We start from the raw sequence: 24,942 nt of genomic DNA, 5'->3' as shown, positions 1-24,942 counted from the left end.
TTACTATATCACATCAGTTTCTGTTACTATAATTCTAAGATAGAAGAAAGTGAAGACCTAAAAATATTAAATATTGTGCAATAGCATCATATAATATCACATCAGTTTCTGTTATATACTTGAAAAGTAGAAGAAAGTAAATATTAAAAATTAGTTATTGTTGAGAGTGGGTAAACTTAAAATGTGGAGTATAAAATTAATTATTGTTGGAGTAGGTGGAATAAAAAAACTAGTATTGTTGAGAGTGGGATTTGAACCCACGCCCTTTCGGACCAGAACCTTAATCTGGCGCCTTAGACCAACTCGGCCATCTCAACTATATTATTAATCTCGAAATAATATGATATTCAAATAAATCTAACACTGTTCTAATTCTAATCTAAATCCTGGAACCCGAGAGAATATCTATAAATTTAAATTCAAGTGAACATTTATTGATATAAGCAAAAATGTCATGAATTTAAATTAAAACTGAAGAGCTATTTGCACAATTATAAAATGTCTATAAATCAAAATTTAAAACTCATTGGCAGATAATACAAAAATTGTAGAATCTCCCTTTAATTTCCTTTACAAAATGTATAGTTGCACTTTAACTACACAGTCCCGATTCAAAGCTTTCTCATTTAAAAGACAGTTTATTTTGCTTAGTTTTATACTAATTGAATACTTAATCATTCATATCTATAATTACTAATAAAAATGGCGAATAATGAATATCCATATTCCTGTTTAATCATCTTATACATTAATTGTTTGAATTGTAATTAAGTAATGTCCACCTCATATAATTATATGATGATGTTTGTGTACCACAATTTACTAAGTACATAACCAGGTACCATATTTTTCGAAGCATAATCCTTTTTTAATTTATGTTTTCTTCTTTTATGGACAATTTTGAAGGAAACAAACTAAACTTGAACAAACTACTTATATCATTATGATCAGTTTACTCTTTATTTGAATTCTTAATTCCCTAAACTTTTTATGGGAAATTTATACTCCACTGTCAATTAAAAATGAAACGTTTTCTTTTTTTATTTGTCCCATTAAAAATGAAACGTTTCTTAAAATAGAAACAATATTCTCTCTACTTTTACACCTATCTTACCCTACTCTCTCTTCATTAACTCACAAAACAACACTACATAAAATCTCGTGCTGAAACTCAAATGTTTCATATTTATTGGGGCGGAGGGAGTAATATTTAGAGTATGTATATTTATTTATTATTAAAAATTAAGTTGATGGTTATATGCTATAAAAACTCTAATAAAGATAGCTAATCGTCGTTAAATAAATTAAAATAGGAGTAGTGTTTATACTAGGCATAATGAATTCCATGAAATAAAAGAAACGGTTTTGTGTGGAAGGAAAAGAAATAAAGGAATAGCAAAGAAAAGAGATAGAATCTCCATATATTGTCACGCTTGTTGAGCTTTTGAATTAACCTTCAATCTAAATAATTGAGGCCATCCAACGGCTATTTGGACTTTAATGCATGCATAGACTAACTTTTTAAAGTGTAAATAATTTTCTGTTTCTTCTTGTCATATATCAGCAGCATAAAAAAAATCACTTATATTGTTAATTAGAAACTAATCAAGTCCATGATCTGATTGATGGATAGACTTTTGTTTGAGATTATGGTTTTAGGAATAAAATAATATTGCCTCTAATGTTTTTCTTTATTTAAGTCTATGCGACTCATCATTACGTTTGGTGCGATAATTATATTATTTCATGCGAAAGTGATAAAACAATCACTACTATCTTCATAGTATTTTTTTTATATTTTGGATAGTATAGGAAAAATGATCAATTCCATTTGTAGTAAATTTATCTGAAGTGATAAGAGCATTATTTACTACTACTAACAATTTCCACTATGTAATTTATTGCACTGGAAAAAATCACCCTATATATATAAACTCATGTAAAAAATATTTCCATCTCAATTAATTACACAGTGAATTTAGTAATTTTACACCACGATCAAAAGAAGCCATCTTTATTCATATCTAAGGGATTCCTGAAATAAATTATGGAAATCTAGGAAAAATAAGTGTTGTTCTCAAAAGTGAAGGTAAACATTTCAATAGTATAATTATTGTACTAGCATTAGCATAATAGACTCCCCAATATTGAATGATTCTCTATTAGTACTATTTGATCCACCAACCGTTTAAAACACACTGTACTAAAATTGATGTTTTGTTGCTGATTTATATCATTTCGATCATACTAATATATTGAAAATACTAGTAAAAACAACATGAAAATGTCTACATGAACAATTAGTGATCTGCTTATAATTACATAAAATTAATTCCTGTCATGATTTTTCTGAATTACTTGATCATAAGTGGAGTGCTTAGATTCATAACTAATAGGCATGACTTATAACTCAAAGCACATTTTATATTAAATCCATCATTAACCATTCTGAAAAATTTCCCTCATAACCTAAAGAACGATAGACTCATTATAACCTCCAAAACATAGCCCTCTTTATTAGTTATCTAATTAAGATGAAATTAATGTGTGTGAAAAAAACGAAATTTCCTATATATACTAAACAAAATGTAAATAGCCAATTTCTAAAATAATTATACAGACTATTTAATTTAATCTTGATAACTAATTAGTATTCCCGTTTTGATTAAGACCATACATCTTATCCAATGACCATACAAGTTTTGGTTGTTTAGTCATTAATGTTAGGAGGCAAAATGCTCACAGTGGCTTACCAATCACATAAAGAATGAAAAAGAATACCTATCTCACTCTATATTAAAGGTAGTTAGAAATAAAATCTTAATTCTTTTAATAAAGAATTAATACGCATTATAATCATAATGAGAGCATTGTTATGTACATAAAAAGTATAAATAATCATTAAAAATCACTTTTGCACATTCATGGAAGCAGTATTCCACATGAAAATATTCAATCATAACCTTTCATTAATCAAAATTCAAAAAATTAAATTGATTTTTAGATCATGATTTTTCCCCCAAAATTCACCCATATGTGTTATCTGTTACGTTATTTTATTCAGGGTGTACTTTAAGGGAAAAGGGATATGATATGTCTCCAATTCCCCAAAAGCATTGGATCCTACCTTACTTAAAAAGTTAAAGTAAAAAACAATTTAGAAGCAATTCTTGATGGCCATAATAGCAAATGTGGTCACTCTCCCAACATGGCTTCATCATAAAATGGTTTGTTGGAATGTCACATTCATAACCCATGCCCATTGCCAATCTATACCAAAATTCCCAATTTTGCCTCACTTGGTGTTGGTGGGGACATACATGCCATGTGCATTATATATAGTGTGCATTTGAAATTGGACTATACATATACATATGGAAGAGTCTAGTGGAGGCAGAAATGATTTTTTTCCTAAGTTGTTGGTGCTACTTAAGATTAATTTATTTATCAAATTAATTAAGTCAATGTCACTAGGGTCCAATCTAATCTTGAGCAGGTTGTCAACTGCTGTCAATAACTAGCAAATATGTTTAAGTCAAACTTTCATAATAGTATCAACCAAATATTGAATTAAGTGGATGCTATCAAATAAATAATGCATGAATTTATTTATACTTTTTATTCAATGGAAATGGATTATGTGATGTTTATAACTTATAAGGTGGATTATAGGGACAGGCTTATAAATTACTTATTCTAGTATTTATTTTCTAATTCAGAAGCTACAGTAACACATTAGGAATTATGAATTTAGTTACTTATTCTAGTATTTATTTTGATGGCAAGGGAAACCAACTTGGATAAGGCCTAATAGTAATTGGGTATAACGTTACTGGGCCTGATAAATTGGAGTTTGTTTTCAATTAAATTGATTGATATTATTTGACAACAAATGAAATGACTCATTAAATTTTGACATCCAAAAGGAATATGAATTGATTAACTTGAGATGAAGAGAGTAGTTATTTACTACCAAAGTGATAATTATTTTGAACGAAAATGATAATTCTCATTTATTTGAAAAGGACAATATTTGGAAGAAAAAAAAAGAAAGAAACGTCGACAGCAGGGTTCGAATCTGGGCCGGGCGAAGCCCAACAGATTTCAAGTCTGTCTCCTTAACCACTCGGAAATATCGACGACTTGTAATTAAATCATCTTAATTTTAATTAAATCTATTGATTACCTGGGTTTATCTAGGGTTTGTGACTTTATGTATTGTCTGTGAATCAATTGGCATATTTGAGACAGCAGAGTTGGGATCTCGCAAAACTACACCAATTCCGCACAATAGAAGAGGAAGAGAAGAATCCGGAAAAGCCGAGGATGTTATACATAATAGGATTAGGGTTAGGAGATGAGAAAGACATCACGCTAAGAGGGCTTGAAGCAATCAAGAAATGCAGTAAAGTTTATATGGAGGCCTACACTTCTCTCCTCTCCTTCGGCATCACCTCCGATGGCCTCTCCAAATTGGTGGGTTTTAGTTAATTTCTCATTTTTCTTCATCTTTTCAAGTTTTTGTGTTGATTTAGCAATAAAGTTTGCATCTTTGTGAATATTTGCAGGAAAAGGTTTATGGGAAATCTATAATTGTTTCAGACAGAGAAATGGTGGAGGAGAAGGCAGATGACATGCTGTTAGAAGCTCTGGTTTCTGGCGTGGCATTTCTGGTCGTTGGAGACCCTTTTGGGTATTTTTTTACTTCTTTTTCATTTTTGGAATTTCTGATTGTATAATGATTTAAGATTTTTTGTTGTTGGATGATATCCTGTTTTCAATTGTGTTGATGGACTGTGTAGTTTGGTAGATAGAAGAGGTGATGGTTGTTAGCTGCAATTATGTTTGTCATTGGCTTAGGATGATGTTTTGACATTTTGAGTTTATTGGGATGTATTTGCAATGGTTTCAATTGTTATGTCCTTTGTCTGCAGAGCAACGACACATTCCGATCTCGTTGTCCGGGCTAAGAAGTTGGGTGTGGATGTTAAGGTTGTGCACAATGCCTCAGTTATGAACGCCATTGGAGTTTGTGGCTTGCAGCTCTATCGTTATGGAGAGACGATCTCAATCCCGTTTTTCACTGAAACTTGGAAGCCTGATAGCTTTTACGAAAAAATTAAAAGAAACCGGAAACTTGGATTGCATACGCTTTGCCTGTTAGGTAACGTTGATAATTTGCACACTTGCATTTCATGTCTCTAGAATTGAGTTTTTTCTGTTTAGATAAATTGATGCTTTGAAGATATGGTTAGCGTATATATCATAGATTGTGCACTTAACTCTATTAGTCTGATTGGTATGTTGCAATTTGCAGATATAAAGGTGAAAGAGCCTTCACTAGAGTCGCTATGCAGGTTAGTAATTGATATGTGTTCTCGTGTAAATGTTAACGCTCTCATTACTTAAAACTAGTTGGAGTTTGTAACTTTTTGTCTGTATCGAATTTCAGAGGGAAGAAGGTTTACGAGCCACCAAGGTTTATGACTATAAACACAGCAATAGAACAGCTCTTGGAGGTCGTGCAGAACCACCCGGATTCAGGTATTTCAGCTTGTTCTTGTTTTCAGAGTAGACGAATAAGTGATCTCTTTCATTAGCTTGCTATAAGCATTTTAATTTGGAACCAAGTGTTTAGTTGATTTTCTTGTGAAGCATACTACTTCAAACTCTGTAAATAATTAGTGAGTTGGAAACTCCTAGTGCATTAAGTGGGGTTATGTTGTTTAACTATTTCCTCTTCTTATTTCAGCTTACAACAAAGACACGACGTGTGTTGGTTTGGCGCGGGTGGGTTGTGAAGATCAGATGATAGCTGCAGGCTCCATGGAGCAACTCTTGACGCTAGACTTCGGCCCACCTTTGCACTGCCTTGTGATTGTGGGTGATACTCACCCTATAGAAGAAGAGATGCTCCAGTTTTATACAATCAATAGTAGTTGAAACAACTTAATCCTTTTCTAGGATAGTATTGTAAAACAATTTTGTTATATTATTCGAAACTGTGAATTCGATTTCCTTGCAGCATGCTTTTGGAAATATCTCTATCATTAAGTTTGAGGCTATAAATTGTAAGCTTATAAATTATTCAGTGATTTGCAATTGAAAAGAAAAGCTTTATTTATGCCTGTGTTTATGCCATTGAATTTTCACAAGAGAGAATTTATTGAGGCACATGAGCATGGCCGTTTGAACATGTATAAAAATAAGCAATGCAAATAATAAACAAAAGGCTATATAATACACCTGAGCATGCTAAGAAATGCCTTTTTCAGAGAGATTTTATCTGCAAACTAAAATTACTACCAAATTTATGTAACCTCCTATAAAGTATCATCCTATTTCCTATACACTGCTCTAATCGATCAAAAGATTTGTGTACTTTACAAGCAAAAGAGACACTGCACCCACGGTCAAAAAGAGGCGTCGGGAACCAGAACTCAATAGGTAAACGGAGCAAAACCACCACATTTTTCCTGCAACCATGTTAGTCGAAGGTAGTCATTCTGCAGAGATAGGAACACCTCCCTGACATTAGGATTCTCAAACAGATCTAAGGCAGCATAGTAAAGATTGTCATCAATGCCTTCAATCTTGTCCAATGCTTTTATGCAGTTTGTGATTGAGAATCTTTCATCATTTTGAGGCTTTGTGGCTGTTCGAATCCTAGAGGACTGCATCATATCCAAGAAGGCTTCCGCCATAGTATCACTTAGCTCATGATTCCATTCACTTTGATCTGAGATAGATCCAACTTCAGATATACGCTTTCTCTTTTTCTCAGCCACGCTCTTGTTAATGTTCTGGGGTGAAGGTCCATTTCCTAGCATAGATTTCGACGTGGATGGTGTTTTAGGACTTTGGTTTGCATCTTCTGAACCAAACTGATCAATCCCATCTGACATGTTCAGTTTTCCGTAGTGGCTTGATTGGGCGTATTTTCCATCCACACCTGAATCTGCAAATATTGTGCATAGCTGCTCATAAATGGAATATTCCTTCGTCTTTGCTGGTTCCATCTTTGCTTGTGCCTGAATGAATGTTGGGATTCATAAAAATGAGTTAATTGAGAACTTCAACAATGTCTTTATGCAGATAAGAGTGACAGAAAAGAGAGATACCCCAATATCTTCCCATCGATCATAACCCATGTAGCATGGATCTGACATTATTGCATCATTCTGTGTAAAAGTGGATTGCAAATTGTGATAACGTGTACGCAGAACGTCAAGATGCTTTCTTAACTGATTGTTATTAAAACTGAGACCAGTCTGCTTATTAAATTCCTCGCGGATCTGACTCCATGTTTTCTTGTCGAAAATATTATTTGGTCTGTTTCCCTGTCGAATCTGTTCCACTACAATATCTGCGAAAACTTTATCAAGTGCAGGAGTCCATCTCATCCTCAATCGTTCTTGCTTGGGTTGTTGCCCATTAGATTCACCATCCATCTGTAGAATCATGCAGGCAAAGCATCAGAAAAATATTTTCGGCAAGGTATGAAAATGATTTAAAGAAGATAACCAAACTTTGAACTGACACTACTGAACAGCACATTAAGGATCATCAATATGTTTTCAGTTGAATGTAAGAGACGACCTTACCTTGGTCAGATCCTCACCCCAAATTTTGCATATGCGATTGAAATGTTGGCTCTGCTCTTCTGCAAGTGTGTCCCACATCACACTGTCCGAATTAAGTAGAATAAAAACCTTAGACCGGGTAACCCTAGACCGGGTTTCTTCATCCACCAGTAATTTTTTAAATGCAATGAAGACAAATCATTCTTAGAAGAAACAGATTATGCTTAGCGAGTAAATTCAAGCAATTATGTCAAATGCCCTATGTCGTGAAAAGCTCAAATTAAGTTCAGGGATGCAACTGGATAAGGTACCAGACAGAAAGGGCATAGCTTTTTTAGCCCATCAGTTTTAATCAGGAAGTTTATCTTGCTCTTGGTTTCTTCAGCCTTTTTAATAATCTCAAAGCTGAAATAGCAGGTTCTGCTAGTCAGACAAAGAAAAATGTTTGGAAGTTTGTATTCACACTTCACTTCACAGACATATTCTTTCTTAGTTACTTAACTTTAGTTACTTGTAATGTTTCCTATTTCCATAACTAAATCATAAAATTGTTCAAATATTATTTCTGTTTATTACCAGCAAAACGAGACCTAACTGACTTGGAACTAGTTTTCTCAATATTTTACATCAAGGTAAAAACTTTGTACATGTGTTTTAGAGTGGATGCCATTGTAAAAGTGAACCTTGTAGTTATAATATTTCCTTTTATTGCTTAGTAGAAATCACTGATTCAACTAAATGATTAAATCATTCACAGCAAACCATGTACTAAAAGCATCATAACTACATGCCAAGTTCCAGTAGGAAGAGTTATTAAATAGAGAAACAAACTAGACAATCAACTAATTCAGACGGGAGCGAATAATCAGCCCAAGAGAACAAAGAGTTCATAATTCAACTTTTACAAATAAATCATTGTTTACTAGTAGTATAAATGAAGGGAACGTTATGAGTTATCTTTTCACCTAGCATGCCAAATCTCTAATTTTAGCTTCTCAAACAGTTTCAACTTTCAAAATACTCTAATGGACTGATAAAATAAGCTATTACCAAACTGCTCCTTATAAAGTTCATCTTAGAATTAAACAAACATGAAAAATAAAATCACTCTGGCCACCAGTTGACCAGTTTGATATGAATTCTAGCACTTGCATAGATGAATACAAAATAACAGTAAGAGGAGGGCTGCCTAGTAGTTAAGCCACCATAGTTATTATCATACCAAATATTTCAACTAAGTGCCCTAAGTCTATATGAGGAAGGGAAAACAATAACTGATCAACTCAGCTGCTACTTCCATACACAACAACGCCGGATACATCATTCCTGGATTCTTTGAACAAGAGTGTACTAACATGATCACTTCGTTTCATCAAAAACCCAAACAAGTAGTTCAATCACACACAACTGAGAAGCCTCACCACATACAACTGCTACTCAATCTCCATGAAAAGTTAAAAAATTATCAATGCTGGTAATCAGAAAGCGAACGAAATCAAAATTTGTGCTGCAACCATAAACCCTAAATCATAGATTCCCAAACCAAATACCTAAACTTGAAAAATCACTTTCAATTAAAAAATAAACGACATTTCGCTGAAAATAGACAAGAGCAGTAACAAAATATGGAAATTCAACAAGCATAGAAGATATGGAGGGAAGAAAATTCACCTGATCGGAAAAACTAACGGGAGAGCGAACAGTTGAATTGGACGCAGTGGAGATTCAATTCAGATCATAGTATCAAAAATTAAGAAATTAGGTTTTCAGTGTGAGAAAATCTGAATAATTATAGGACCATTTGAATAATCAGAATGTGATAAGGAAATAATCAAATAATTAATGGGCTTCCACATGACATTAATTTTGAAGGGGCACATTTAATAATAGCTGTCTAATTTGGGCCAAACCCAAACAATTGTAAACTTCTTAACACTCTTAATGGAAAATTCAAACTTCTATTTGGCTTCTTAACATTTTTATTTCTCTCTTTTTCTATTTGGCTCCAGGCATTATCACTCGATTGCTTAGCCAATTCTCTCTCACACACACTCACACACACTTTTATTATTATTTTTTTTTTCTGAAGTTATACCTCACTTGTATAACCTCGCTTACTTGCTTTTTTCACATTGTTTATAACGCCTTCTGATAAGAACCCAACATCATCTCTTCCGCCGACACATGCAGAAGAGCCTATCGATGACTCTATAGATGAAACTATCGTCAATCCTTCATTCCATGCTCCACCACCTCCTCGCATAAGGAGGCCTCCAATCCGTTTCCAAGAGACCAAGACTAAGTAAGGAGTTAGTATTTATAGTTAGTTATGTTCGTTTATCTAATGTAATAGAGTAGGAAGTCGAGCGTATTTATAAGCTCTATTTCGGGTTTTCGTTGTGGTTCTTTTCCGGGAGAAAGGAAGTCGAACCGCCCTAGGGTCTAGTTATAAAAAGGGAACTTGTCAACACATTTACGATGAATGAGAAGTAATTTCCTGCATTTGTTATTTTTCTTTCATTTTTCTCCAAATCTAGTAAACTGCCTGACGGACGGAGGAGACCTCCGCCGTCGATCCTTCTCTCTGATACGACCGACGTCGTATCACATTCCTCATAAGAAAAAAGAAGAGATGACGTCTTCCTTATTAAGCTAATGTTTTATCTATCATTATATTGCGTAATTATTCCTTGTTTGCTTGTAATTAGATAGATCATTGCACAATTCGTTTTTCTGTTTTAGAGTATATATCTAGTTGTGATCATAGTAGTAGTATAATTTTATGCAGGTAATATAAAAGCTAGTGTTTCAACATAAAATAGTGTGTGGACATAACAAAACTAGTATGGCGACCTCATATCAACTAGTTTCAAATACAAAATTTAGTTACAAGCTATCATATACTGAAACTGAAACACGAATTGCGCAATGATTTATCATGTTACAAACAAGGAACAAATGCTCATTATAATGTTGGCTTAATAAGAAAGATGAGATCTCGAATACTAAGCAAAATCGAGTAAACACCTTAATTAATGTGACATAATTGGGAAATAATGAGACAAAATCTAATAACCAAACACTTAGGCGGATTACACATCAGATGTTCACTGCCACACTCACGGAGTCACGGTGGACTCACCACAAGTAAGTAAAACAATGTTCTTCGATTGAAAACCATCAACAATATTTATTATATGTAGACAACTAATATTGTTAGCTATGAGATAATTGCAAACAAATTCAACCTTCGTACTATAAATATGGCCTATAGAGTTCTCGGCTCCTTGCATATAATAGTATAAATCATGGTAGCTTTATTCAATAACAACGACATTCTTATGGCCCAGAGTAAAGAACATCGTAGATCATGTTGTGAAAACTTAACCAAATCATATAAACAAAAAGAATTAAATAACCCTTCGAAGCCAATTGTCAATCAAAGGACCCTTCTCTCTAGCAATAAAACATGCCAACAATAGCAAATACTATTAGGAAAATACTTCTATTATCTTGGGTTTAATAAAAAGTATTAACCATATTTATTATCAGTATATAACTGATGTTTGTAATTCAATTTAATGTTTTATACTCCCTTCGTTAGTGAATAAGAGTCTCATTTCTCTTCGTCACGGGTGTTAAGAAATGTTAAGTAAAATGAGTTAAAAAAAGTCAATGGAATATGAGTCTCATTTATATATAATAATTTTAAATGAAATGTGAGTTGAATGAATTGGTGAAATATATGGTCTATACACTATTTGTAGTCAAAGTGAACCGAAACTTCTATTGACGAACGCATCGCAATTAAGAAATGAAACTTATGTTCGCAGAAAGGGGAAGTAATATGTTGTTGATAAAATATGATTCCGCCATATAATTGGTTATGAAGTACCGCGACGATTTTATGGATGGGGATCCCCTGCTGTGCAAAATGCCACAGCAGAGGTGCTGTGGTGGATCTCACCATTGATTTTGCACATGAAAAATAATAATACAAGTATGATAAATTAATTTGTGGTGAGATCTACCACAGCACCCCTGCCGTGACATTTTGCACAGTAGGGGATCCCATCCCCAATTTTATGACAAAACCGACAGAGATGCAATCTAAGACAGAGATGCAATCTCAATCATATGCCTAATCACATAATCACGGTTGGTATCAGATTCCGACACCTTAACTTATTACACTAATTACCAAAAATTAACCTACTCACTTTCTCCAGGCCCACGTACCTCTCACAGCCCAATCATATTACTGATTTTGGGAAGGTGAGACTCACGCGCCATAGTAAACGATGGAGATCGAGTTTGCTTTTTTTATGTTCACAATCACAACATTTGTAAACACCGTCCCAACTACCAAACCCCGTTTTCCATCGTTTATTTATTTACAGTATTTTACATTGTAATTCTTTTTGGAATTAGATGTCCATATTTTTTATAACTATACAAGATCACTGCACTACTCCATATTAGGATCTTTTGATTAATATTTTTCATAATCACATTCACATAAATAAGTACTTATGATCTTTTACTGTTTGTAGTATAGCTATTAACTTATTATGGTTTGTTTAAAATAAACGAACGCAGTATGTTTCGTAATTTAATGGTATTCATAATTTAAAGAATTTTTCCACGCCTACTCAAAAATAAATGAGATAGAAGAATAACATATCATATTAAATTTATGAATTCGACCTTCGTTAATGGCTAATAAGTAACACAGGAAAGTCAATGAATAACTTTCCAAAGTAAATTTTCACTTCCATAAGAGACCAAATCAAACCTTGCAATCATCAAAACCAGCATATAATTTCAAGTAGTCCATAAGGAATTTTTTTTTATTCTTTCGTTTAATATTAAAACATTAATTATGTGATGTTAACAAATTTGAAAACTTTAATAACGGGTTGTTTTCGAATTTCGGTACATCTTACACAGGAATACTAAAAAGAAAGATCATTTGCATGCCAAATTTAACATAGTTGTTATTATAGGATACCAAGTACCAACATGGCAACATATACAATTCTCAAAATTCTTTAGTAATTCTAAACAAATAATGTTCCTAAATTAAATCTATAACTAGCTACTTATCTTTGCACACTAAATGTGGATGTAGATTTTAGCATTGGTGATTTATAACGAGCAACGGCTGTTTGGCACTTTGGATCAATCGCAATTTAAACTTTTGGGACATTATTGATATTTTAAAAAGTAAAAATTATAGTAATTCCGAATTAACTCTAAGAAATTTTCTGAAAAAAATGGGTATATTAAATCTCCAAATAATTGGTTGTTAAAACTCAATTTTCAAAGGAGTTAGTCCGTGAGAGAAGGCGCGAAAGAGGTGAAAAACGCTATCGCTAACAACTGTAGGGTGTCGGTGGTGTAACCTTTACTCTAAAATCCCTATTGTAGATCCAACAAATTTAGTCTAAAACCCTCCAAAGATTTCATTTTCATTCACAAGATTCCAACTTTACTGTTTTTCAATGGAGGTCCCTTCAGCTGAGATCTAGTGTTTGGCATTTTCGTCTCACTCGTTTCTCAAATATTTGCCGAATGTCTCTAATTCCAACAACTTGGGTGTAGTCAAAATCTAGTCTTTGGCATTCGGGAAGATATATATTTATTTCTCAGCTCTCTCTCTCTCTTTCTCTCTTTGGAAGAAAATGGGGGAGAAGAGTGGTTCAAAAGGGTGGTGTGGTTGGTTTCTGGCGTTTATAGTTTTGGGGGCAGTGGTTTTGGCAGTTTTCTTCACTGTTAGATCCAAGATTCACAAATCTGATTCTGGGCCTGCCCCTGTTCCTGGCCCTCCTGGCGCCATTGCCAAGAAATATGCTGATGCTCTCAAGGTTGCAACTCAGTTTCTCGACATACAAAAAGGTACTCTCTCACATTCTGTTATTTTTTTTATGTGTGGGATCAGATCTCATGGTTATGCCTTTTAAGATTGCTTGTTGGGAAAATGACTACGGTTTAGCTTCAGATTAGATTTGTGTTTGAGCAGATTAATAAAGTTGGAATAATTTGATTAATATGCTCAAGAAAAGATAATGCTGGAATTGGGAATTGATAGTTTATTGTGCTGATAGGAGATCTGAAGAAATGATATTGTTGGATTTTGAGTAGAATAGTATCTTAAGATTTGAGCTAATAAATGAAACTTGATGGCGGTAGAATGGTGAAATTTGGACTAGTTTGATTCATATGTTCTTGAAAAGATAATGCTGGAGTTTGGGATATAATATTTTCATGAGATTTGAGGCGATTCTTAGTTGATAATGTGATATTTTATTCAATTTTAAGCTGGGAAGCTGGAGGATAATCAAATTACATGGAGGGGGGATTCGGCTTTGGACGATGGGAGTGAGGCGAAATTGGATCTCTCCAAGGGAATGTATGATGCCGGTGATCATATGAAGTTTGGATTTCCAATGGCCTTCACTGCCACAGTCTTGTCATGGGCCATCCTTGAGTACGGTGACCAAATGAAGGCGGTAAATCAGTTGGAGCCCGTTCAAGGCTCGCTTAAGTGGATAACGGACTTCCTCATTAATGCTCATCCTACTGATAATGTGTTATACATTCAGGTGAAATTCCACTTTTTTCCTGCTTTACGCAGTGTTTCCTCTTTTATCTATGGGTTACATATTTCGTTGCCCAATGCAATGTATCTAATGCTGACAGATCTTGAGTTTGTTTCTGAGAGTCTCATTGCTTCAGATGCTTTGCATATTAGACAGCTCTCTGCGACATCAAAACTTTCCCCAAGATTTCGTCTTCTTCTTGTTGTTATTGAAGTACTGTTTTCCTTTTCATAGTGATGAAACATGGAGCCTAAGTAGAACCCTAAATAGGACTGAATTAGAGCTGTTTTGTCATTATAAATAGCTGCATTTTCTCATGTAAATGTAGTGAAAAAATCTTGGATCGGCAGCACCCTAAACGTAGTCATGTAGTGAGGAGCTGGCTAACATTTCGCGTGTTTTTCTTGCTTTCGTAACACGTATTTAGTTACAAATTTGAAATACCTATCTAGCATTGCCTTCAATACTTTCTTGAGTTCTTCACTATTTTCCGGGGAAGAAGGATCTAACCAGGGTTATTCCTTGATGTTAAATGGTTTGGCAGGTTGGGAGCCCTAAAGCAGACCATAGTTGTTGGGAGAGACCCGAGGACATGAAAGAAGCAAGGCCCCTCACACAGGTGAACACGTCTGCTCCGGGAACTGATGTTGCTGCAGAAACAGCAGCTGCTCTAGCATCGGCATCTCTGGTGTTTAGGAGCAGTGACTCTGCATACTCGGCTACTCTTCTTAAGCACGCTAAACAATTATTTACATTCGCGGACAAATATAGAGGATCTTATAGCGTCAGTATTCCCGAAGTACAAACTTTCTACAACTCCACCGGCTATGGTGATGAGCTCTTGTGGGCAGCAAGTTGGCTCTTTCATGCTACACGGGATAAATCATATATGGAATATGTCACTGGAAAAAATGGTGAAGATTTTGCTGATTGGGGGAGTCCGACTTGGTTTAGCTGGGACAACAAGCTTGCGGGAGCTCAGGTACATTTCATATTTCAATGAGGATTATTTTTCTTCTGCTTTTCAGTTCATTTAGAATATGATTTCACAAGGATCTATGGTTTATGTGACATGCTGTATCTAATCTTTATTTACTAAATTGTTGATTTTACAACATTCCACCTTACTGCAGGTTCTGCTATCCCGAGTTTCCTTCTTTGGCTCAAAGGACGTCTCCAATTCCAATGTCCTCGACAAATATAGAGAGTCAGCAGAAGCCGTAATGTGTGGTCTGTTACCCAAATCGCCAACTGCTACCACTAGCAGAACACGCAGTAATTTTCCTTCGTATGCTCATTTTTTGGTCTTGAATTGCATCCTTAATTTAATTAGTAGTCTCGAAGTTCACCTCGTCCTCATCTCCAGCGTCATTTCACCATTAACATTTACTGAATCTCACACATACAAACTTGTGTGAGCTTGTAAAGGTGGCCATGATGTTTTAATTCAATCTTATATATGTAGGTGGTTTAGTGTGGATAAGTCAATGGAATGCGTTACAGCATCCCGTCGCCTCAGCATTTCTAGCAGTCATATACAGCGATTACATGCTCTCGTCTCGAGTGGCAAAACTATCTTGTAATGGAAGAGATTTTAGGCCATCAGATCTACGGAAGTTCGCACTCTCTCAGGTACACTTTGCCTCCTCGAAAGTTCATACTCGTAGTCAGAATGGTTATTACAAAGTTTGATTAATGGATAGCCAAGATTGAATTTCAAAGGGGATTATGCCTTTTTACACATAATATAATGCCTTTTATATATGACAAAGACAATAATGTTGTGTTCATAGTTAAAAAAAAGGGTTGATTTTCAACCCAACCCTATATAATACATATATGTATTTTTATTTAGAGTAAAATACTATTTTGGTCCTAAACATATGGTCGAAATACGATTTTGGTCCAGAACATTCACTTTTTGAAAATCGACTCCTAGATATACGAAAACGTTTTCGGTTTGGTCCTAAACATACGAAAACGTTGTCGATTTGGTCCTTTTTTGACGATTCCGTCAATTTTCTGACGGTAATTAGCAAAATTTTGACCAAATTAGTAATTAATTAAAATAAAATAAAATAAAAAATTTTAAAAAAATCTAAAATAAAATTTCTCTCACATCTATTTTCCTCTCCCCTCTCTCGCTGGTGACACCCAATTCTTCACTCTCCCTCATCAATTCTAAAATCTGAGATTTCTAGTTGTAGCCCTAATTCCATCAAATTGCTTCGAACCTCCAACTCTAACTGTCGATTCTTCAATGGCGTTTCAACGATTTCCACATCCTCCCCCATGATGAAAGGATTTGATAATCCATTCCACTAATTTAGCTTGCTCAGCTCACCCAAACACCTCGCCACCTCCTTCATCGACAGCCTCCTCTATCTGCACGACCTCACGCATTTCGCTGCAACCATCTTCCTTATCCTTGCATCCCAAGGTGCCGGAACCCTAGATCGTACACGCTCATGAGTTTCCCCTTTCTTATCCACCAACGGGCGACGAATTCACCATATCCGGCTCTGGCGGTCTAGAGAGCTAATCGGATGCGGCGGGGCCAGGTTGGGGGGCGGGGATTGGTGTGGAGGACGTTGTACAAAGTGTCGTTGCTCATGAATTCGACGAAGAGGCGGCGGCCGTGGGAGTTGGTGGAGAAGCCGAGGAGGTTGACGAGGGAGGGGTTGTAGAGGGAGGAGAGGATGCTGATCTCATTGTCGAGGTCGTTGGCGAAGGACTTCTTGACGGCGCAAGGCGGCCTAAGCGGAGTACGGCCTTGTAGACTCGGTCGTGGCTTCCTCGGCCGAGGAGCTTGGAGGTCTTTGTAGGTGAATTCTTGGATTTTGATGGGGTGGGAATGAGAATCGGATGTGGAGATGGAGGAGTCGATTGTGCAGGAGAGGTACCACTTTAAAATTGATGAGGGAGAGATGAATTGGTGTCACCGGCAGAGAGAGGAAGGATAGGAAGAGAGATCTGAGAAATATTTAGATTTAAAAAAAAAAAAATTATTTTGTTTTAATTAATTACTCACTAATCTAGTCAAAATTTGGCTAATTCACGGTTGACCGTCAGAAATTGACGGAACCGTATGTTTAGGACCAAACCGACAACGTTTTCATATGTTTAGGAGTCGATTTTTAAAAAGTGAATGTTTTAGACCAAAATCATATTTCGGCCATATGTTTAGGACCAAAATAGTAGTTTACTCTTTTATTTAAAAATCTTGATTCTTCCCTATCTAATGTTTTGCACCTTTTGTGATATTTTCAGGCAGATTTTGTATTGGGCAACAACCCATTAAAAATGAGTTTTCTTGTGGGCTATGGGGATAAATATCCCCAATATGTCCATCATAGAGGAGCCTCGATCCCGACTGATGCAACGACCGGTTGCAAAGACGGTTTCAAATGGCTCGAGTCAGAACAGCCAAACCCTAACATCGCGATGGGGGCACTAGTCGGTGGACCATTTCTCAACGAGTCATTCGTGGATTCAAGAAACAACTCGATGCAAACTGAACCGAGCACCTACAACAGTGCAGTCATCGTAGGCCTCCTCTCAGGTCTGGTGACTACATCATCCGTCGCTCAATCTTTCACATAAGCAAACCGCTCGGCTTTCGTTTTCTTCACCATTTCATTCTCAAATTCTTTAATATCTGCGTGTGCTTGTTAGGGAATATGCTGTATATGCATATATCTATCCATATTGAGTGTAAATTTTGTAGTAGTAATGTGATGATTTGTGGAAAACGAGTGCTTAAACTTGTACCCATATATGCTTAGTTTGCTAGTAACATAAATGCTAGTTGGTTGCATACAAGTGTTCTAGATAGTGATTTTGGGTTCAAGAAATCAACATGCATTGAGTGAAGCCTAAATACATGTTATAAATAGGGGTGAGCAAAATAACCAAAAACCGAATATTCATTCCGAATCAAATTGAAATTCAAAATTCAGTTCGGTTTTTTGTTTCATTTCGATTTAAATTTTTGGCAAAATCCATTTTTTCGGTTCAATTCAGTATTATAAAATCAAACTGAACCAGAAAACCAATATTTGTATAAGATCACCCGACTGAATGATACCGATATTTGCACCTAACTGGTTGTATCTATGTCTAATGTTTATGCAAATCAAGGCTCTCCTAAAACCATCTAACTAGGTGATATCTATGTTAAATGTCCGGATCAAATCTATAGTTTTTGGCTTTGAATATGAGCAATGTTCGATGGTTCAGACTGTCTGACACAAGACACTTCGATAACATTGTCGATTTGTGTTTATCTTGAAGTAGCATGTTATAGTCAAGATTATCCATGTGGTCTTGTCAACCACCCAACCCCCAACACCATTTGCACTCACACACACACAACACATATCTATATGGTGGTAACCATGCGTGGAATCAACTACATGATCAAATTATTACTTTAGTATCAAGCAAAGTGGAGAGAGCCTACTTTATGTGTTCTTATCCAAAATATTATATCGACATAGCATATCGCTTCTATCTCACTCTTTCTCTTATCCTTATTACCAACACGTGTTGTGAGTGCACTTGTACATATGCTATATTTGTATAATGAATAATGTGGAGCATGTGATGATTGCAATACACTTTTTTTCTTTTCATGGCTAGGCAAAGCATTTTCCAATATGGATTCACCACTAAAAAGATACAAGTGGACCTTATACTTTAAAACGTGTTTTGGATTGGTTTAGTTAAAAAAAGTAACAATATTTGTGAGTTGATTTAATATCTGTTGAAATATTCATTGTTAATAGTTTGAATGGAATTGACCTATTGAGTCTTTCTATTAGAGGAATAGTTTTGGTATGAAGGAAAAGAAACATATTGGTAATTTGGCTTACTATTTAAATTTCATAACGTGATTCTTTTAGAGTGTGAAGAAAATTTAAAGAGTTATCATTCTAAAAGACATCCCGAGATATCGACCCATTTGATATATAAACTCCACATCAGTTGTTCTTTTACCGATCGAAGAAAATTTGTAGAAAACATAACTACATATCTATAATTTATTTTTAGACACTAATCAACTAAAAAAATACTGCATTTGAAAACATTAATGGCTAAATATATATACACGAGAACAAGTACAAATAGACATTTTCTAAGCAAATTAATGGATTGGGATTATCACTTAAAACAAAGACCAAACCAAGCCAATAACACTAGACACAAAACAATGGAATCAAAATTCCACTAAATTTGTAATCAGTATTCAAATGTGTGATCCCTAGGGCCTAGCTAGACCTTTTGCGATTCATGTCACGTTTCATGTGTCAAAATAAAAAATATATGTACTTTGCCTAAATAAAGACATAATAATATTGGAAGTCAACGAGCAATATCTGATCTTGTGGTATAGCCCAATTGTTGCTCCATCTCCCAACTAAGATTTGGTGCAACCCCATTATGTTTTGGAACATAATCCTGCATTTAAAAAATACTAATTAAGTAAGGGATAAAAAAAATTGCACATCATATACTAAGCTCACTTGTCAAAATTTAAAATTTAAGGTGAAATCAACAACTTAGTTCCGTGGTCCATCTAGCATATGTAACATCAAAATTGTTAGAAAATAGACATTTGACTTGGTGATAACTCTAACCCAACTTCAGTATTATACTTAGGTCAGACAAATTAGCCAGTTTTGTCTTTTGCTATTCCTGATAAGGTGATGTTACCTATCTATGATAAAGAATTCATGACGTAGCTCACAAAGCGTTGGTTAAAAAACTGTAAGTTTTGATTTGAATAACAGTTACAGTTTCTAAAGAAGTGGAACTGTAATCCTCCTAGACATAATGTTTGATGGTTTCTGTTTTAAATCAAATTGACAAAATTTTGATTACAGTTCATAGTCAACATTTTAAGCTTTTTTAGCCAGCATTTTACCTATCTCTTAACAAATTTTCACTATTTTCTCGATTTTCATAGTTAGGCCATAATCGAAAGTTGTGACTGATTCCTAATTCAAAAATATCGGAACTAAAACCGAACCAGTAGAACAGATAAATAGTTGGATCCAGTTATGCCCGTAAGCGGGGCTGCTGGTTATGGTTCAGAAACCGAAATATCTAGCTTGATTTAAGCCCAAACCGACTATTTTGATTTAACCATGCATATCTTAACGCAATAAATTTGTACCAAACATTAATTAAACATGTAAATATTTTGATTTGATCACAAACGATCTCTGATTTGAAACTACAATTGAACTCATTGAGAGCATTCCTATAATGTGGGGCCATGGTGACAACGAAATTAAGGAAACTGAAGTTGATGTGGAGTGGTACCTCAAGCATCGACATTAGTTCATGGGCAGTTTGGGCAGACAAAATGATGTGACGGGCAGATGGTGCAATGAAACCCTCATCCACTGCTTTGTCTATGAATGATAGTAGTGAGTTGTAATACCCATCTACATTAAGCAAACCTACCTGCAAATATTCATTAATATTTAAAAGTAGAATTTTTTTTTCTATTTGCCCCATTTTAATCAAATCTAAAATAAAAAAAACTACTAGAATTGTACTATGACCGTTTTAACTCTTGAATCGTGATACACCGACATCCTTCTTATTTTACCCCTATTTAATATTTTCTATAATTTGACCTTTGTATAATAATAGTAGTAATTGATAAAGTCATAAATGTAAATTTTCATGTTTTTTACTCGAGGGAAGGAGATTAATTTTGATTCCTAATATGTGCAATTTGACTACATGAGGGTGTGTGCTTTTTGAAGCTTAAGCATATCAAATAAAAAAGTACATAAACTGAAAAATGTAAAATATATTGATTTTACTCTCAAATTTTGAACTAGAAGAACTCTTGATTTTACTCTCAAATATTGACACTTAAATAAAAGGAAAGTTTGTAGTGCAATTCCCACAAGGACAGATATAATTGCACGGAAGTATAATCTATGACACACCCACATACATATGTATCTATCATTGAAAATTGGATAAAATAAATACCGGTTTATCATGAATTTCAAGTTGAGCCCAAGTTATGACTTCCAACAACTCTTCCAATGTACCATAGCCACCTGCACCCCACAATTCATATTTATATTTTAAATAATATCAACCACACATTTTGAGCTTGCTAGTATAAGCACAATTCATGATTTTATTCCAAAATATCATGTTATGTTATGGTCATCAAACTTCAAATCAACAAGAGTGTGACTCAGACAAGTAGGGAATAATGAATTTAGTAGGTAACAAAATGAGGAGGAATGAAGACTAAGTAAAATTATTGTATATATACCTGGCAAGGCTATAAATGCGTCAGCTTGTCTAGCCATTTCTGCCTTCCTTTGATGCATACTTGAAACTGCTTTCACTTCTCCCACTGGCTCTCCTGTTATCTGAAAATATTATTTTTTAATAATTAATTCTATGCAATACTCCATTTTATATGGAAAATAGAGTATTGTTGGATGTTAGTTATACCTCTCTAGGCATAAGAGTTTTGGGAATTATCCTGTAGAAATGTGAAATTTCATGAATTATTAGTGCAAGATATAGAAATAGGAAATATGAATAAATAAAGAATGAAAATCATTTGTGTACCCCAACACGTGGCGGCCACCATTATACACAGCTTGAGAAATCAAGCCCATCAATCCTATGCTTCCACCTCCATACACCAAGTCTATGTTCCTCTCAACCTGTAAATCAATTCATAGTTTTTCAAAATCTCAATTTTTTAAAAAGTTTCTGTTCAATTTGTTTCAGATAGGAACTGCTAACATCAAAATTAGCATAATTTTTCACATTTGTTGGTAACTATCAACCAAACCAAATTTGACTTCCTTTAATAGGTCAAAAAGACATGAAACACCTATTTCTTGCTTAACAAAGTATTGGAGTTTTAAGCCAAAAAAAAGGGATTGAAAATTACCAGTTCTTTTCCAAGCTGAACTGCTGCAAGCTGATAGATAGGTTTCTTGCCAGGGCTGCTTCCACAGAAAACACAGATTCTGTTGAATCTTGATGTTTTGGTGGCTTGCTGCAAATTCTTTTCCATTGCCATAATTAGAATATTATTTGTGTGTGTGTGAAAAAGATTAAAAATAGGCAATAGCTGTGCAAATTATGAAATGATAACCAACAATGGTTTAGAAAGGAATGGAGAGATTGCATAGGAATATTTGGGAGGCAATTGGTCCCTTTTTATATCCAATTCCAATCCACCTCTACACTTGGCTCTTGCATTTTTCACTACTTTTTTTTATTGTTATGATTTTAGTATGGTGTAAATAAAATTATATTAGTATTTGGCAATTTTGTCATTTTCAGCCTAAAGTCCACAGGAAAAAAGGGACCTATTAGTTTCATATTTCTTTTTATGGGGTTTTCCCTTTTTCTTAAGTTATGGAATTTGTGTTTGCTGCAGAGCAACCCCATGTGTTCTCCTCATCTAAATTATGGACTAGTACTATATCTTAAAAGTTGAAACAGTGTTTTATTTCATATTTTATTATGTTGATAGAAATTATTTCTATGTAGCGATTGATATAATTAAGAAAATAAAACTGGTATTGAATTGGGGTTCATTTAAAGTGCTTGATGTGACTAAACTACTAATTCAGTGAGTTATTATTTGATGCTACCAGTATCTAGACCAAGTCAATTTCAGATTTCCTAAGTTAATGACGAAGATGGATGTATACTAATACTATAGTATGTTTACTTAAGAAAAATGAAGATTGAATAATATAATTCCATGCGATATGGGAGTATCCTTTTAATGTGTATATATACAAGTATAGTTGATCTTTTTAATGAGTTAATTTGATATTTTCGTTGTACTTTCGAAATCGCCTATTTTCTAAATATCATCAGCGATTACTCTAGTTATTATTCCAGTACAATAAAATATTACTCACCCCGTTTCACTGTAGTAGAGGTAAATACATTTCATTTTGAGCACTTATCTTAAAAAAATGATACTAGTAATAAACAGTTAAAGTGGAGAGAGAGTAAAGTAAGAAAGATAATAATGTAATGTTATTTCACTTATTTTACTCTCTCCTTATTTTAACTATTTATAGTATTATTTTTTCAAAATGAGACGCTTTTCCTACAGTGGGACGAAGGGAGGGAGTACTACGGAAAAAATAATTACTTCAAATTGGATTAAGATTCACATTAATAGTAAATTCTTAATCACATATTTTATAAGAATGATAAATACAATCCCAAAAATATAAATTCAAATTAAAATCTATTACTACTAGTACATTTTTTGCAGTAAAAAGTTATTATTATGAAATAGGACAATAGATTTAGCTAGAGAGGAATAGAAAATAGGTAGGTGATTGGTACGAACAAATGAAATTACGTTGAAACATGATGATTATATAAATGGAATAACATTTTTTATGATTGGTTTGCAACTGTTATACAGTTTATTTGTATGTTAGAAATTCACTATCTATTGAATAGGGGAATTATACTCCATTTATTTACATTTAAGTAAAACGCATTACCAATAATATACCCACACAACACAAGATTACACCCACACAAGATTATTACCCTGCATATACCTAAAATTAAATAATAAAAATGCAATTATACAAGTGATGCAAAATTATGTTTATTAAATAATAATTTTGTATATAACATAAATATTTGTAAACCTTTTAGCCAATAGATAAAGAAACAAGTACGTAATTGTTTTGCCAATAATAGTACTCCCTCTCCCTCAATAACTGAGTCGTATTCTTTTCTGGGTTGTCCGGTTGTAACTGATTTATTTCATTTTATGGCAATATTACTCCCCTCTTACTTTACTAATCTATTTGTATTTTTATCTCTTTTTTTTCCTATTTTATTCTCTCTTTACTTAACTCATTTAAAATATTTTAAAAACAAATTCTTAAATTCTGTGTAGAAAAAAAACATTTTCACTGCAGAGGGACGGAGGGAGTATATTTTACTGCAATATATATGAATCTATAAACAATGAAATGTATATTTTATTTATATTACTTGAATATATTCGTTAATTGACCGAAAAATAAGTTACCTCTATTTTCTACAATAATTAAATAATGCCAGATATAAATTATACTACTACATACATTTTGCAATTAGAAGACATGAAAAAATGATTGCCGTCTTAGTGCCCGCAGGGGCGTAGCGCAGTTGGCAACGGAGGGGCAGATCTTGCTGCAATGAGTCTGGGTTCGAATCCCACTGCTGTCGTGTAGTTGCTTCAATCTCTCAGGCACAAGTGTGAGGCCTCAGGCACAAGTGTGAGGCCTTGGGAGATGGGCTTCTGGCAGCCAGTGGGTTAGGGTCTCCCCCTTAACGGGCTACTGCGTACCCTGATTGAATCCCTCACATGATGTCGGGCCGGAGTGTGGGGGATCCCTCACATGATGTCGGGCCGGAGTATGGGGGCCGCCAAGGCGACGGAGTCGTTTTTTTTGCTGCAATGAATGCCGTCTTAGTGCAACGGTGCCGTATTGGGGTTGTGCACGTGCAGTTGAATGGAAGGCCACGTCTTTTATGGGCTAAACTCCAAATATTAAGCATTATTAAATTACATCCACAAATTGAAATTATTGTTTCAATTTGGGATGAAACACAATGTGTCCATTAGTCTATCTATCTATTTTAACACATCCTAAAATATCAAACTACATTTATGAGTTGAGATGTTAAAATCAGCTTGACAGCCTACCAACTTTCAATTGCACAAT

The 24,942-nt window shown here is 34.4% G+C and overlaps 4 protein-coding genes and 2 non-coding genes across 8 annotated transcripts; 2 read left to right on the top strand and 4 right to left on the bottom strand.

The window, feature by feature from the left end:
• Nucleotides 1-236: 236 nt before the first annotated feature.
• TRNAL-AAG lies at nt 237-317 on the bottom strand. Its single transcript has one exon. It is a non-coding gene; the product is annotated as a tRNA-Leu (tRNA).
• Nucleotides 318-4,057: 3,740 nt separating this feature from the next.
• On the bottom strand, nt 4,058-4,140 carry TRNAS-UGA. The gene has a single exon. It is a non-coding gene; the product is annotated as a tRNA-Ser (tRNA).
• A 49-nt stretch (nt 4,141-4,189) lies between these two features.
• Nucleotides 4,190-6,124, top strand: LOC121755951 (probable diphthine methyl ester synthase). The gene is made up of 6 exons (XM_042151401.1): nt 4,190-4,476; nt 4,569-4,693; nt 4,935-5,164; nt 5,318-5,357; nt 5,453-5,544; nt 5,753-6,124. The coding sequence occupies exons 1-6, from the start codon at nt 4,327-4,329 to the stop codon at nt 5,941-5,943; spliced, it is 828 nt and encodes a 275-aa protein (XP_042007335.1). The 5' UTR covers nt 4,190-4,326; the 3' UTR covers nt 5,944-6,124.
• A 95-nt stretch (nt 6,125-6,219) lies between these two features.
• Nucleotides 6,220-9,386, bottom strand: LOC121755949 (L10-interacting MYB domain-containing protein-like). 3 transcript variants are annotated; one of them, XM_042151398.1, is made up of 4 exons: nt 9,255-9,386; nt 7,605-7,686; nt 7,122-7,451; nt 6,220-7,031 (listed from the first exon to the last, which is right to left on the bottom strand). In XM_042151398.1, exons 2-4 carry the CDS (start codon nt 7,680-7,682, stop codon nt 6,441-6,443), a joined length of 999 nt encoding a protein of 332 aa, XP_042007332.1. In that variant the 5' UTR covers nt 7,683-7,686; nt 9,255-9,386; the 3' UTR covers nt 6,220-6,440. The 3 variants fall into 3 exon arrangements, with proteins under 3 accessions (XP_042007332.1, XP_042007333.1, XP_042007330.1); XM_042151399.1 differs by having other exon boundaries at nt 7,605-7,663; nt 9,255-9,351; XM_042151396.1 differs by lacking the exon at nt 9,255-9,386 and having other exon boundaries at nt 7,605-9,230.
• A 3,640-nt stretch (nt 9,387-13,026) lies between these two features.
• LOC121755945 (endoglucanase 10-like) lies at nt 13,027-18,002 on the top strand. Its single transcript, XM_042151394.1, has 6 exons — nt 13,027-13,481; nt 13,905-14,188; nt 14,730-15,167; nt 15,319-15,460; nt 15,651-15,817; nt 17,456-18,002. The coding sequence occupies exons 1-6, from the start codon at nt 13,268-13,270 to the stop codon at nt 17,786-17,788; spliced, it is 1,578 nt and encodes a 525-aa protein (XP_042007328.1). The 5' UTR covers nt 13,027-13,267; the 3' UTR covers nt 17,789-18,002.
• Nucleotides 18,003-19,249: 1,247 nt separating this feature from the next.
• Nucleotides 19,250-22,412, bottom strand: LOC121755952 (cytokinin riboside 5'-monophosphate phosphoribohydrolase LOG1-like). Its single transcript, XM_042151402.1, has 7 exons — nt 22,131-22,412; nt 21,800-21,897; nt 21,680-21,710; nt 21,495-21,594; nt 21,200-21,270; nt 20,513-20,656; nt 19,250-19,645 (listed from the first exon to the last, which is right to left on the bottom strand). The coding sequence occupies exons 1-7, from the start codon at nt 22,260-22,262 to the stop codon at nt 19,550-19,552; spliced, it is 672 nt and encodes a 223-aa protein (XP_042007336.1). The 5' UTR covers nt 22,263-22,412; the 3' UTR covers nt 19,250-19,549.
• Nucleotides 22,413-24,942: the final 2,530 nt, after the last annotated feature.

Source organism: Salvia splendens, chromosome 11, assembly GCF_004379255.2.
Source record: "Salvia splendens isolate huo1 chromosome 11, SspV2, whole genome shotgun sequence".
Classification (NCBI taxonomy): domain Eukaryota; kingdom Viridiplantae; phylum Streptophyta; class Magnoliopsida; order Lamiales; family Lamiaceae; genus Salvia; species Salvia splendens.
This window is presented reverse-complemented; position numbering and strand designations above follow the sequence as displayed.